Below are 14,519 nucleotides of genomic sequence, written 5' to 3' on the forward strand. Positions count from 1 at the left end.
GACCCCAAGATCAACACCCCTCATCAAATCACCGATTTGCGATGACATCGCCACCCCAGTCGCAGACTCAGACCGAGGTTGGCCGCTCTCTCTGCCAACAAGGTCGGCGATAACAGCTTGCGGTTGATACGAAACGACCTCAGCCTGCCCGCGAAGGTGTAATGGATATTGGCAGTCGGCTAAATCGGAAGCAGGTAGCCATTAGCGCGACAACGTGTTTCTCAACACCACCAGGGCAAGCGGGATGTGGAGGGGTGGCTGGTAAAGCTCAGACCGGCTACCGTGGCCGTCGTATCGCACGCTGTCGACAGCGCCCAGCGTTGCGGCGGTCAGTAAAAGCGAGAGCTGAGGCAAGATGCGACATGAACCGAGGCGCTCAACAGCATACTTTGATCCGCGTACACAGCCTCGTGTCTAGTTCTCAAAGGCCATTCGGTTTCCAGACTGCATTTTGAATTCGACTATCGGCAAATGCCTGCATGGGCCATCGAGATGCCGTGGGGGATTGCAAAAGCTGGTATCGGCGATGGATCGGCAGCAAGCATAGTGAGTACTCTGGAGCAAGTGCAACTATCAATTGCTTGGACAATGTCTTAGCTCGAGCCCAACCACGAGGTATGCACGTTGCCATGCATCAAACTATCTCGTGCATTCTTCCACATACGGCCTAACAGGGTGCTGAGACACCTTGCGCGAGCGTCTTGACCTACTGTTCCGTTGGCCGAGCTAGAGATTACTAGCGGATTGAAACTTCTGTCACACTTTGGAACGAAGTTTACGCAAGATTATTCGAGACATATCACAGGACTAGGATGCGATGGCTATTTCGGCTGTACAGAGGTCCGCAAACAATCATCTCAAAGCTCAAAGCAGTAGATCCATACGTCATAATCAGACCACAAATCTCACACCTACTTTACGCGTGTTGCGTTTCATCGCCCAACTCACGGCAAAACCCCGGAGCCGCAGGTGCTGGCCCCCAAAAGGGGAATCCGGTGATCCCTACACCATCAGCCTGCCCGCGCACTAACGAAATGCATGAAAACCTGCAGTAGCGTGCACTACGCGCCGTTAAGCCTCACTAACCTGCAGCAGGAAATCTTCGAGAAGCCCTTGTATCCTATCCTTCGCTTATCCATGGTTTTCATGGCTACGCCATCGTGCATAGTGGGAGCGGTGTCTTGCTTGCATGTGCATAGGTGCCGTAGCTGCAGCTTTAAGATTAGGAGACCTGGGAGACGCAGCCACCGTCCGGTCAGGTCAAACATCGACCAGCTAGCGTAGTCACAGCGTTGCGGTGTACAAGATGCATAATCTTCACGCTGTAAACGCGCCGTGGGACGCCCGCAGTGCTCGTCGGCCATACTTTACACAGCGAAGGATTCAAGGTGCATGAGAGTGATGTCATGGAGGCAGTTCCCGCTCGCCAGCCAGCAAACGCGTGCATATTCAAGGCGTGGAGTTATTGTGCATCATCAGACTACCAAGCATCCTCCACAAAAGCCCCCCGCCAAGACACCGAGCAGGGATACCCTGATGCTAAAGCCCCGACTCGTTACGAGGCACGCACGCACCTCGTCTGTTCCCGTCCCAGGCGTTTCCTCTAGGGACCAAACTCTAAACCACGTTTCTCTATTCGCCGAGAGAATATCACCAGAGAACGCGTCCGAAGCGATCAGCGACGCCTGCCACCAACCTCACAATTACGTGTCTTGTGACAGCAACCGCATCACGGATTGCCTAACAAGGTGACGGATAAGGTGACCTGTGATATAATGATCTTCGTTGCGCCGAAGCACCGCCACATAGGACCGCGGGCAAAGGCTCCGGCTAGCAAATTGGAGCACAACGACCATGGGTGTCTCAGACATTGCCAAGGTATAGCACGCATGTATTCAGGCGTGCGTCATACATCGCCAATCCATGCTCGAGCAAATTGGGCCGCCGTGATTGCAAAGAAGTACAGGCCAATATATGCAGGGCTCTCGATTGTGTCTCGCGCGTAAGTAGCCATCCGGTCGCGAACCGGATCCGCACTGGCGGCGAAGGCGGAAAAGTGGGGGTTCAGATGAGACTTGCGCTCGTGGTCAAACACCGACCGGTGTAGCAGCGTTTGCTAGACAACGACAAGTCTGTCTTCTGGAAGGAAAACTCGTGCGTATAGTTGAAAGTGGAGGAGCTAGAATCGTAGTTTACAAAGTGGGTATGGGGTACGGATCAAGCTACCCGGGTAAAACGGCACAGGCGGTAGCGGTCAAAGGGTTCAGCTTCGAAATGATGTTGTCATGTTGTTTGGTGCATCGTGACTATAGGGTAGGGTTGAGCGAGTTTGCAGGTCACACGTGCAGACAAGATACGTGGGCAAAGTAATTGGTGTAGAGCCTGATAAGCTTCTATGGTGATTTTGTATATGTGTTATCTAGATTGGAATGGGCTAATACCGCAATCCTGATTTCTTCTAGCTATCTAACCTTCTTTCTACACGTCTCTTCAGTAATCTGAAGCATGCAGCCCGTGCGGTCGCATTGCAGCAGACCGTCCGATCATCGGCGCTGCGCTCAAAGGGGCCTGGCAACATGTGTCGGCTTGGAATGACAGTTCGTGTTGCTCTAGTCTTCCGATAGTTCCCGCACCATGGACAAGGGCCAGGCGCACGCTAGTGGCTCCTCGTAGCAGGTACTCTGCATCCCAGACTAAGCTGTCGGGAGGTACCTAGACTCATGGCTGAAGCTGACAGCAGGCTGGCGGCGGGCTTGCTAAGGGCCCAGGGGACAAAGTTTGTGGCTGGTTGGATGCCTCCAAGTGGAGTGCTCATGGTACCAGGCCCTCTGATTCTTCGCCTTGCCACTGCTCGAATAGCTGGCGCACGCGGTAGTCGGTCGCCCAACCAATGTCCGACTCAATGTCTCGTAGGAGATGTAATACGACTTGGCGCTCTCGAGCATCGCTGAGGCACTGACCCGCAGTGAACAGGGGCTGCACAGAGTGGATCCGGACCGCTTCATCTGACCGAGCGAGCGAAATGCCAACAATTTCGCGGCTGTGCTTCTGGCACATGGCCAGAACGGACTGGTACGAGTTCATGCGTGCGACGACGGTGCTGCGCCCCTGGGTGGACTCGTGTGGCTTGTTCATGAACAGGAGAATCTGCGACATGTGGTATGTCTGCATCGTCGAGGCGCACATGGGAATCGAGTACCAGACCTCTGCAAACATGGAGGCATTATCGTTGTTGAACATCGGTCCGGATGTTTGGGCGGGTGCCACCCTGGCAGAAGGTTTGAAAGTCACCGGTAGTCCGTCGTGCCACACCTGGAACTGCTTGCGGAGACTAAACCAGTAATCCAGAAGGGTCCGCTGAGGAACGCCAGCCCAACTCATGCCGGCTTCGTTTGAGACTTCGTCTCCCGCAGCCATGAAGTTGACTAGCTTGGCCATGAGCCAGACCAGGGCGTTGCAGATGAGGTCTTCCCTCATCACCTTCTCCTCGTCGGGGTAGCCGGTTGCTGTCGTGTTGCTAGGCATAATGTAGCCTCGCTCGTCGATCATGAGGCCAGCCTCTCTCCACAGCGTCAAGTCATCGGTGTCTAGCCTTGTGTTTGTCTTGTTGATGAAGGCTGCGAGCATGTCTTGTCTGGCAATGTTCCAGAACGTTGCTCGCCGAGCTTTTGATGTGAAGTTGAAGTTTGCGGATGGCATCGATGATGTGGGTGTTGGTAGTTGTAATGGCATAACATGCTCTTGTGAAAGGACAAGGAGGGACTTTGCACCATTCAGGTGCTTCGCCCAATCCGAAACGGAAGTGTCTAAGAACTCATAGACACAAAGGATAGCAGATGCGGCCAGCAGTTCGTCGGTGTTCGCTACGAATGAAGTGTTGCTGGAAGTCCGTCGTCGCTTGTGTGCTGGCCCATCGTAGGCGGAGTTTTGATGTCTTTGCTCGCACTCTGACTCGTCGGGAGAGGAGGCGACGTCCATCTTGAGAGCGTGCAACAGTAGTGACACAGCAGTATCATAGTATACCGCTGCCTTGTGCTTCCAGTCGACCAGTGGTGCCTCGGGGTACTGCTCCATCCTAGCTTGACGCGTTACACTGCCTCCCATGACAGGCTTACGACCCTGAACACGAGCAAGAGCCTTCGCCGCACAGGCAACAGCTGCGTACTTGAGTAATGGGTTGTCACGCGCCTGTACGGGGACGTAAGACGCGAAGTAAGTGCCAAGATCGAATAGGTCCATCCAGTAACCGGGGCCTTCTGAGAACCACCGGAGAAGGAACGCGATTTCGTGGTCATCTTGAGTGGACATGCTGACGTCCGAGCGAGGTGGTGATCGCCGTGAGCTTGATATCGAAACTGAGCGGTGCATGTGGTCGGCCGAGTCGTACGGTGAATTGAGGCGAGGGTCTATGGGCGGCGACGCTGTGGAAGCTGGGAATTCCATCACGGGATGTATTCTTCGGTTGCATAATGATAGAGGAGGCGAGAGTGGGGTGCCTACAACAGATGCGGGTGGTGACTGCATCAGTGGTGGTAGGCTTTCTAGGTCGGGGGTATAACAGAAAGGAACGCTGGTAGGAGGCATCTCGGGCCCCATGCTCGATGGTGTGCTGGTAACTGAATGGAAGTTGCTGTGTGTGCGCCATGAAGGTAAAGAGCGAGCCTCGAATGGGCCAGGCGACTCCATGGAAGCTGTCGACATTGTGTCAAAGTCGGGTGTCCCGGGATCCAGGTACGGGTTGGTGGTGTTGATGAAGGTGACTGGGCAAGGCGTTAGCCAAGCTACATGGGTTACGTGAGACAGGACCTACCATGCTTGGGGATATCCATCCAGATGGCGTCCTCATCGAATGTGTTTTTGTAGGCGTAGAAGCCCTTCAGCGAGTTCTCGTCCCCTGAGTCTTCGCCGTTCATGGAGGCATTGTGTTGGTGGCGAAAGACGATGCCTGAGGATGGAATGCATTCTCTTGAGGCCTTGGTGCATTGTCCGCACACGGGCTTCTTCTCATCACACTTCAGCTTCCGCTGACGGCAAGTGAGACTGCGGGAGGCGTCAGTGGGCGACGACGTGGAAAGACAGGTCGACATACCATCCGGTTCGTGATCGCATTTCAACGTAGTTCAATCGTGTGGGTCTTGATGCGAAAAGCTTAAGATATCATAGCCTCGAGCCGAGGGAAGTGGGTAAGAAAAAGCATCCACATGAGTCGGAGAGAGCTGCCCTATATCTATACCAGTATGTCGCGGGCGATAAAGCGTTTGATACTCGATGGTTAGATGCGGGGTCTAGCATGGGTTCGCGCCAGTTGCGGATCCACCGTCACCATGAGCAAGGTTACGAAAATCGACGAAAGGCTTGCTCCTGGGCTAGTGCAGTAATCTGAATCGCGCTCGCGTTGCTCAATTTAGCTGGTGTGTGAGAAGCCAGACCTCAGTGTAAGGAACTAACCTGGGCCCGCCGCGCCCACGCCAGGTCGCGTCAAGCGCCGCAGTCAGCCGAGCCATGGCCGAGTTGCTATGCATACACCACTTGCAGACGCTGCAGACGTGCGCTGGGGGAAGACTAGCCGGATTATGGACGCTAACTTGCCACTGAATTTAAACTTTTCTCCTGGTCGCTGCGCGTTCGGCTAGGGATGCAGGTCGGCCCTTCTACCTGGACTACCAACGCATTAGGGGCGGTTTTCCCTGTCTTCACAGCCGGAACTTCACTTCCTACAACCCCGCCAAGAAGCATAATAACCTATGGGAAATGTCGGAATAACCTCCACGACCTGAGCGAGCTTTGACGATAAGGCGCTGGAAGCGTTAACAGCGGCAGCGCGATGAACCTCTCTCATCATCGCATTTCCCAATCTTCGATGAGCACGCAAGCATCGGATGCTGGTGCGGCCGCCTTCACCGCCGCCCACCCGCCCACCCGTGCGCGCTTACGGTTATTGCAAGGGCTGTCGCTATTGCGACACCTTCTGCTTCTTCTTGGGACGTTCTGGTACCGCCTCGCCGGCGTCACTCTCCGCATCTTCCATTTCAGCATCGCTGTCGGACCCGCTGCTCTGATGGTCGGAGTCAAATTCCTCGCCAACCTCCGACTCCGAATCGGCCTGGAAGTCCTCGTCGACACTTTCGTCATCTTCGTCGGCGCTACCGCGGTTCGCTGGAGCTCCATCGTCACTGGACGCGAGGTCCTCGTCTTGGAGAGCAGCTGCCAGAATGGCTCCGGACTATATCGTTATGTCAGCACGTCTCAAGCAAAAGGAACATTGATACTCACGTCGTCCGCCATCTCGTTCTTAGTCTTGATGCCCTTTGCACGGAAGAAGTTCTCGAGTGGTTGTTGCTCCTCACTACGTGGTGTTAGCTCGGCTTTTCGGGTTGTGGGGGTAAACTCACCGATTGATGTTTGAAAACTGATGTTCAGCCATGCCGTTCTTCATGCTGAAAGTGATGTCAAATGTGCGGCTGGCGGCCATGGCTCCACCAACACGCGACATGGTCACAGAGGCAATGTTGTCCATGCTGATGTATGTCGCAGGCTTAGGGATGAACATGAAGGCCTTGTCGAGGCAGAACAGATGACCCTCGTTGGCCTTGATGGAACATTTGACACCCGACTGCTCGTGGTGGCTGATGAAGTCGCGAGACGGCCTGGTGATGCGCTTCCCACTGAGTCCCCTGAAGATATCTGCCACAACTGTAGCAATCGGGGCTTCGTAGTGCGACTGAAGCTTGTCCTTGTACTTGTCCTCCAGGAGGTCCCCCTTCATGTTGAGGTCGAGATTAACTTCCTCGTCGCGCTTGAACTGCATCACGAGGAACGGGTAACGCGTTTGTCCCTGGCGAAGTGGAGGATCGAGACCGACGGTGATCAAAGTGTGCATGTCGTCGGGTTTTGGCAAAACCATGAACTTCTTGACCGAGTCGAACTGGATCTTGTAGTCGTATGTTTTACCGCGTAACCGGAAGGAGCTCTCGTACATGTCGATATCGAATCGACCTCTGCCAATGGGTTAGTATTTGCTCTGAAACTGCAGATACGAGCGCCATACCTGGGAGTGAGATGTAGAATGTCCAAGAAAGTGGCAAATGTGTCACCGGCGACCTCTCCAATCTCGGCCTTCTCCATCAGCGTCTCGTAGAACAGGTTGGCGGCGTTGGTCTCCTCAACGTCCTCGGCCCCGGAGGCGTCTTCGCCGTCCTCTGTCTTCTCCTTCTTCGACGCAGTACCGGGTATGTAGAAGCGCATCTCGACAAGCTGGTCGCGGGCGCCTGCCGACTTCTTGCCTCTGAACCTTGCGCCTCCCAGATTTCCGTTTGCGCCAGCGTCGCCATCGGCAGGCAACGAGAAGTCGACGGCGACTTCGTTCTTGCCTGCCAGATTTGTGTTGGACACTTCGGTGTAGGGGACTTCGAAGGCGGGGCGGTTGGCTACGTTGAAGGTGAGTTCAGCCTTCCCAAAGTCGGCCTTTCCCCAGTTCCAGCCGCGCAGGGCATGCTCCCGGTTGTCCAGACCTATGCCGTACCAAGTCTTGAAGACTTTGGAGACGCGGTCGAAATCCTCCTGCTTGAAGCCATCGAGTTGTATCACGCCGTCGTTGCGCGAGAGAATCTTGACTTCGTATCCGCGTGATGCTCGGCTCCACTGCGCTTGTTGGATCTGTGACTGGTCGCAAGTGTAGGTTTCGCCGTTTGCGGGCTTCCAGCCAAAGCCGGAGTCGGAGAATCGAGTCGCGCCAGGCTTCCGCGAAAGGTTGAGGTAGATGTCGTTGAACGCCTCCCTGCGCTGTGTTAGCTTCGCCTGTCCGGTCTGTCGCGGACTTTAATTTCTTACATGTTTGCGGTCGCGTCAGAATATTATGATACTTGTGAAGCAAGACGACAACGGTAATGGGGAGTTGGAGGCGCGACGGAGGTGAGTCGTTAACGGAAAGTTGGTGCTCTCACTTCGTAAACGCGCTGTTTGCTTACCTAAATCCGCTAGTTGCAGATCGCACGTGATAGCGCGATTTCCGTCGCGTCTTCTGCAACCAACTTCACTTGCTACTTCCATCTCCATGATGATGCCACGAACACCAGAGAGTCATTATCAGTCGCTACAGTTTCTCGGATGACTGGCCAACGTCAAGGATATACTACCGCCTCAACGACGCACCAGACACTCCAGGGAACAACATCAAAGCTATCGCAATCATACCACATACCAAGGTACCATCTCAATGACCTGCCCGAAGGACCAGACCGCAGTCTGAGTCAAAGACGCACTCTATTCATTCTGCCCCTCTGTCCAAGCAGCTGCACCCAGGATTTTCGTCCGTCGCGCATGCCGTCATCTAACCAAGCATCTGTAACCGATCACGACTATCAATTTGAGTCGCGCATGGCTGTGACGGACCAGACTCGCTTTGCAACAGAAATCAGTCTCCTTCAGCCTGAAGACACCATGCTGTCACTTCATAGTTTCATAGCTCGTATCGCAATCGTCTCTGGAGCTATCCTGGCCAGTCCTTTCCCATGCCCTTCTTCGAATCAGTCTGTCCTATCAGTGTGATGAGGTTTGAGTCATCTGCAGCAAGGATTCATATCACAAACTGGATGATCGACCTGTTCTGGACTGTTCACTACTTGTGGCGATATGCCACGTCAGTTGCGGCTGTGCCCTTACAGTACATTACGGACCGCAGCTCATTTCGCCTCAAAGCTAATATCATCACATGTTTCTAGTCGCATCACCTTTATCCATGTCCAGCCAACACTCCACTTGTTTCGTCGCGCACAAGGAGTTTAACTTTAGGAAGGAAGGATACTGTCCTGCCGGTGTACGCTCTGGTCATCAGTGTCCATTTTTCAAGGTCGAAGTCATTGAGTTTAAACTGACCACTGCGCTGGAACCTTAAATCACTTGTGTCAGCGTGAATATGCAATGTCATCACTTCGGCTGCGGAGCGCCTAAACGCCCTGTACACTAGCTCCTGAACTGAGCTGTCTAGACTGAAGTTTGAAGACTTCGTAAGTAACGCATGCTGAACTCGGTCCGGCTGTACCTGACGCGACTCATCCCTATCTGGCCTTTGGAAGAACGAGGTCTGACTCGTTGCATTCATCAAGACGTTACAGATATGTCGTTTCAATGATGCAATTTGGGTTCTGGTGGATGGATACATTGACTGTAATACTCCTGGGCGTGCATGCACGCCACTGGAATGCACGAGATTAACCGGATCAACACACCCTTCGATCACCTACAATGCTCTTCCAGCCCCCACGGCTGTTATGGTAAAAGTGATGAACATTTGCCCGAGCATTTGCCCCAGATTAAGGTGTCGACGAACGACAGTAGCGTACGGCAGGAGTATACTCCGGGAAATGGTAAATGTCGCACGGGAACTCAAAATCTCGCATGTTCTGTAGCCGAAATGTCTAATTCTAGTTAGGTTACTAGGTGAAATGAGTCCACCTTTTCGGAGTTGCATCCGGATGCTCTTTTATATGTTCCGCCTCGAAACGAATTCTGGTCACTTTCAGGAATCTTGAACCGAGGCTTCTCATCTCGTATCGGTCACTGCCTGGGCAGGTTTTGGGGAACGCACAAGTCATCGCGATCTATGTTCGTCATAGATTTGAATCTGCTGTGCGAAAGTGGTGGACACTCGGGAACGGTGTAACTGTTATGAGCTTGCACCCAGGTACGTACCGAGCTGGGTGAATTGCGAGCACTAAACAGCTGCAGGACGCTTCGTCAAGGGAACGGGCGCTTTCCTCAGATTCAATGCACATAAGTTCTCGCAGTTGCGATACCTCTCATTCGAGAGCGTCTCCTTCCGTATGAGCCGTATGAACTGCGAAAGGTGCGGTTGGCTCGTCGTCTCTAGTTCGCCTCTGGGCCATCGCAGTACCATGGGACGGCGGCTGAACGCATCTAAACAACGATGCAGAGCAAGGAAACATTTACGATGATGTTAATTGAAGCATCTAACAGAAAGCTCCTATGACGTTATCTGGTGCCAGTCTTACTCAGCATGCCCCTCCAAGTGAGCTCGGAGCTACCCCGCCATGCCGGTACTTCGCTCAGCTCCTTCGACACGACCGAACACCCCCATCATGACACCATGACGGATACGAGCGCACAACAGGCTGAAAGCCACTATTTTGCCAATGAGCCCCCGCCAAAAGATCTCAAAACGAACACGACACTTGCGCGCGAGTTCATCACGCGTCATGCCGACGAGGGCCGTCGCGTCGTGCTTGTCACTTCAGGTGGCACCACAGTGCCTCTAGAGCAGCAGACAGTCCGCTATATTGACAACTTCTCGGCCGGTACTCGGGGAGCTACAAGTGCTGAGTACTTCCTCCAAAATGGCTATGCCGTCATCTTCCTGCACCGACAGTTTTCGCTATTGCCTTTCTCACGACACTATTCGCACAACACCCGTTCATTCCTGGACTACATGAAGGAGGAAAACGGACAGGTTGTGGTGGATGAGCAGCACCAAGACCAGATGTTGCGCGTATTGCGCCAGTACACGGAGGTCAAGCGAGAGAACAAGCTATTGATCCTGTCCTACGTGACCATCACCGAGTACCTGTGGAATCTGCGCGAGGTTGCGCAACTCATGCGTCCACTTGGGCCGAAAGCCATGTTCTACTTGGCCGCCGCCGTGTCTGACTTCTTCGTACCCCAAGACCGCATGGTCGAACACAAGATACAGTCCAACGAAGAGTTCCACCAGGGCCCAGACGGCGCCCGTGGGGGCGAAGTAAAGCCACCGGCTGCGCGCACTGAAGGAAAGAGTCTGATCATCGATCTCGAGCCGGTACCTAAGTTCCTCAAGCAGCTCGTTGATGGCTGGGCGCCCGATGCGATGATTGTGAGCTTCAAGCTGGAGACTGACCCTGCCCTGCTGGTTACCAAAGCCAAATACGCCCTGAACAAATACTCGCACCATCTTGTTATCGGAAATCTACTAGCCACTCGGAAATGGGAAGTCGTGTTCGTGTCCGTCTTCGATGACGAAAAATGGATACGCGTACCCACCAGCCGTAGAACGAAGAGCTTGTCAGGAATGCCATCACTTGTCGGGTTGGCCGATCCCTTGACCAAGAAGGACGTTCAAGCAAGCGAATCACTTGCAACAGAGAAAGGGGTACCGCAGGGCGAGCCTTCTCTGGAAATCGAATCTCTTATCATCCCCGAGATTGAGAAGATGCACACCAAGCTCATAGACAAGACCCCTGCATAGCAATCCCAGACATGATGAGCAAGCGTTGATTGTACTTTGCCTTCTACGGCATGTGTTCCGATACGGGTCATTGGATCGCACGGCGTCTTACACGTGTTCATCAGGCTTTCAATCTACATATTACATTGGTTTTTCCGCATTGCTCACTCTAGGATGACCCTCCACTGTGCCGAAGTGTGGCGTATGCTGGCGCCCCAAATAACCAACAAGACAGCACCGATGCCGACTATGCCAGCGAAGACCCCAGCCAGGGTACCGAAAGCTCGGACAAAACCCGCCTCTTCAGCCCAAGGGATTACACCGAAGAGGAAGCCAAATGCCACGATGTTCTTCAGCCCGTTCACAAGCAGCAGTACGTCCGAGTTGACTGGGAATGCGCAGTCGCTCACATACGCTATAGTGATCGTTGGCATGGCTGTGAGCGCAATCGAGATCATGCCGTACCCGAAAAAGAGCGAAACCCACGACAAGGCGTTCTGAACACCGTAGCCGAACACAAGACAGCCTGCTGTTGTGATCACCAACGGAATGCCCACCAGGTATAGTCGGGTTTCCGGCTCGTAGATTCCGAGCATCTTCCTTGTTCGCCACCTACACCACATGTCCACGAGGTCACCTGCATTCAGTCAGCACGTTTCCTAGCCGCGTGGTGCTCAATTGTGACTTACCTCCTGCCCAAGCCCCGATGAGATTGCCCAAGAGGCCTGGGATATTGATCAGGCCGTTGATCTGTGGGCTCCAATTGTACGGAGGTGCTTGCAGCACGAACGGATTGAGAATATTGACCGCGATAGTAATAACCAGGGATATGGAGTAGCAGAGAAACGCGTATATAACCGCGGGGTACACAACCATCGGCCACGGTCTGCTAGATGTTAGTATCAAGTTCCCACCGAGCTGGACTATTACATACCGTAGAAACAGCTTCACCAAACTCGTCTCCGAGACACCACTCCATAGGCTCAGCTCCTGCCTCCATGTATTCTTTACCTCCTGGTGCAAAATACGATTGCTCGACTTTGGCCGGAGATGTTTCTCGTCTGCCATGACAATCTTATCGTTCGAAGGGCAGATGGCCACACCAGCGCCTTTGATATACTCACGCGTGTATCGAGTCTCAGGGACTAGGAGCAGTATCGTGAGGAAGTTGAGTGCGGTCAGAATTGCAGCAATCCACTTGTGCCATCGCCAGCTGAGATTGGTCGCAATGAAGCCGCAGACCAATGGTCCAACCGTATTACCCCCTGCTATCGCGTTCCTGTTGTAAGGTCAGCGTGCTGAAAAGAGCCCCTAGGGAGAGGATATGTGCTCACATATAGATACCCATCTTGCTGCCTCGTTCATGCAGGAAGAACAGGTCCTAAGACAATTCAGTCAGCTCGTCGGTCAAGATCGCTCAGCCCATTGCCCTTTGATTGGGTTTGAATATGAGCAAGTAGTACAGGATTACTCACGTTGACTATTGCAGCACCCAAAGCTTCCGTAGAAGACCCTGCGAACGCGGCGACAATGTTACTCCACAAAAGGCTCTTGAACGAGTTCGCCATGGCGCCCCAGACGCAGCATGCGCATAGCAGGGCACTGGCGAATACGAAAACCGGTCGTTTCCCGAAATGATTGGCCATTGGTACCCAGAAGAAATTGAATACGCCCAAGACCAAGACAGGGTATAAAAGTAGATGCGCAGTCTCGTCCATCGGCTTATCAAACTCGAGCGAGAGAATATGGAAAGCTGGCGCTAAGCCTGCGATCGAATAGTTTGTCAGGAAAGTAAAGGCGCACACCGAAGCGAATGCGACATGTTTCTTCCATCGTGGCCAGCGGAGAGGGTCGTTCGGGTCGGTTGGCGAGGGTTGTGGGAAGAGGACGATGTCTACTGGTGCACTTTCACCATACCCAGCTGCGGGCGCCGAATTAGCTCCGCATTCAAACGGACAAAGACGAGCATCACCGTACCTTGTTGCAAGACCACCGTACCGTCAGTGCGATCCAAAGCCCTCAGGCTGGTGAAATGGAAGCCCATCATGATGTCAAGAGCCTTGGAACCAGCAGGAATCTCGACCTTGGGATCCTTTACTTCGGGTAGGAAACTGCCACTCAGAACCAGGACCAAGCAGGTGCGTCGCTATCGCTTTTAGTCTTGTCTTTAATGGGCGACATGGGGAGCACCCAGCGGAAGGTAAACATTGTTGACATGTGGTCGGACGCATGCTATGTAGGGCTTACGGAGTTCCGTGCAAGGCAAGATTACAGTTGCAGACTAGTCAACCAGGAAACTTTCCAAGGTTCTCACGCGCAGCAGGCGCCAGATTTGTTGATATACACATGCGGTCGTGTCTGCATGCTTGCTTGTTTGGTTGGCTGAATGGAGATGGCTAATATGGGTATGGGGTCTGTCTGGTGCTGACATGCTGGACGTTCATGCAGTGCCGGGACATGCGGGGCCGGTCGAGATCCCGTGCCCACCATGATCGACGGCCAGACTCGATTCTGAAGGCCCTTCTCTACAAAAGAAACGTTCAAGTGCCATGGGAGATGCCGGACTGAAAGGCAGTAGCGTATATTCGTGCTTCGACTGCCGACTGCCACGATCCCGTTGCGTGGATCAGTCGATGGCAATGTGAATGTCGATTATGGTGTCAACAACCAACTTTGGCAGCCGTGCCAGTCCCTGTCGTACACACGATCGGTGGTAATCACGACTTCGTGAGATTGCGTCGCTATGCGCTCATCTCTTTGCTTTGTCAACCTGTGAGCGCCCTCAATCGCTGCGCCTGTCCCTCATGAGACGACCTTGGAACGAGTCAAACATTCTCCATGTTACCTACCGCGGATGGAGATTCCCCGAGGTCTGAGCCAAGGCATCTCCACCACGCGACGAGAGGAGGCTTGCGTCATGTCGGAGACTTATCGATCACTTTAGTGACGCTCAAGAAGCCGTGCATCTTTGTTGTTGCGGCGCCATCCCGTCCCGTCTCGCTAATCGTCGCGCCAAGCCTACCAGCGTGAAGGCCGCGGGGGACTCGACCTTGGAACCACAACTTCAACTCTCCACCCAAGCATCCCAACTAGCACACCACAGTGGATTGAGTCGGCTTCTACCGCTCAGGTTATCAAATCACGTTGCTAAGGTGGTGGTCGCGCGGCCCGTGCTCAGACGCTCGACGATACGGATGGAAGCCGAGCTATGCTTCCCGGATGCAACGTTGGACGCATCGCAGAACATGACACGGAGGGGCAGTTCAGATGGATCGTATGGCGACTGATCGATTTCAGTGTGAAA

At 53.7% G+C, this 14,519-nt stretch overlaps 4 protein-coding genes across 4 annotated transcripts; 1 reads left to right on the forward strand and 3 right to left on the reverse strand.

The window, feature by feature from the left end:
• Nucleotides 1-2,811: 2,811 nt before the first annotated feature.
• Nucleotides 2,812-5,109, reverse strand: AMTR1 (Transcription activator amtr1; the record flags this gene model as incomplete). Its single annotated transcript, XM_049349712.1, has 3 exons — nt 2,812-4,760; nt 4,811-5,040; nt 5,090-5,109. 3 exons carry the CDS (start codon nt 5,107-5,109, stop codon nt 2,812-2,814), a joined length of 2,199 nt encoding a protein of 732 aa, XP_049216499.1.
• Nucleotides 5,110-5,953: 844 nt separating this feature from the next.
• Nucleotides 5,954-8,211, reverse strand: POB3 (FACT complex subunit; the record flags this gene model as incomplete). Its single annotated transcript, XM_049349713.1, has 5 exons — nt 5,954-6,223; nt 6,274-6,346; nt 6,393-6,998; nt 7,049-7,777; nt 8,201-8,211. The coding sequence occupies 5 exons, from the start codon at nt 8,209-8,211 to the stop codon at nt 5,954-5,956; spliced, it is 1,689 nt and encodes a 562-aa protein (XP_049216500.1).
• A 1,804-nt stretch (nt 8,212-10,015) lies between these two features.
• J4E79_000799 (uncharacterized protein) lies at nt 10,016-11,236 on the forward strand (the record flags this gene model as incomplete). The annotated part of the gene is made up of 1 exon (XM_049349714.1): nt 10,016-11,236. The coding sequence occupies one exon, from the start codon at nt 10,016-10,018 to the stop codon at nt 11,234-11,236; it is 1,221 nt and encodes a 406-aa protein (XP_049216501.1).
• Nucleotides 11,237-11,379: 143 nt separating this feature from the next.
• Nucleotides 11,380-13,423, reverse strand: J4E79_000800 (uncharacterized protein; the record flags this gene model as incomplete). Its single annotated transcript, XM_049349715.1, has 7 exons — nt 11,380-11,852; nt 11,905-12,101; nt 12,150-12,494; nt 12,550-12,596; nt 12,691-13,136; nt 13,193-13,361; nt 13,406-13,423. 7 exons carry the CDS (start codon nt 13,421-13,423, stop codon nt 11,380-11,382), a joined length of 1,695 nt encoding a protein of 564 aa, XP_049216502.1.
• Between the last annotated feature and the right edge of the window lie 1,096 nt (nt 13,424-14,519).

This window comes from Alternaria viburni (genome assembly GCF_023758015.1).
Source record: "Alternaria viburni strain BMP 2772 chromosome Unknown scaffold_1, whole genome shotgun sequence".
In the NCBI taxonomy this organism is placed as follows: Eukaryota; Fungi; Ascomycota; class Dothideomycetes; order Pleosporales; family Pleosporaceae; genus Alternaria; species Alternaria viburni.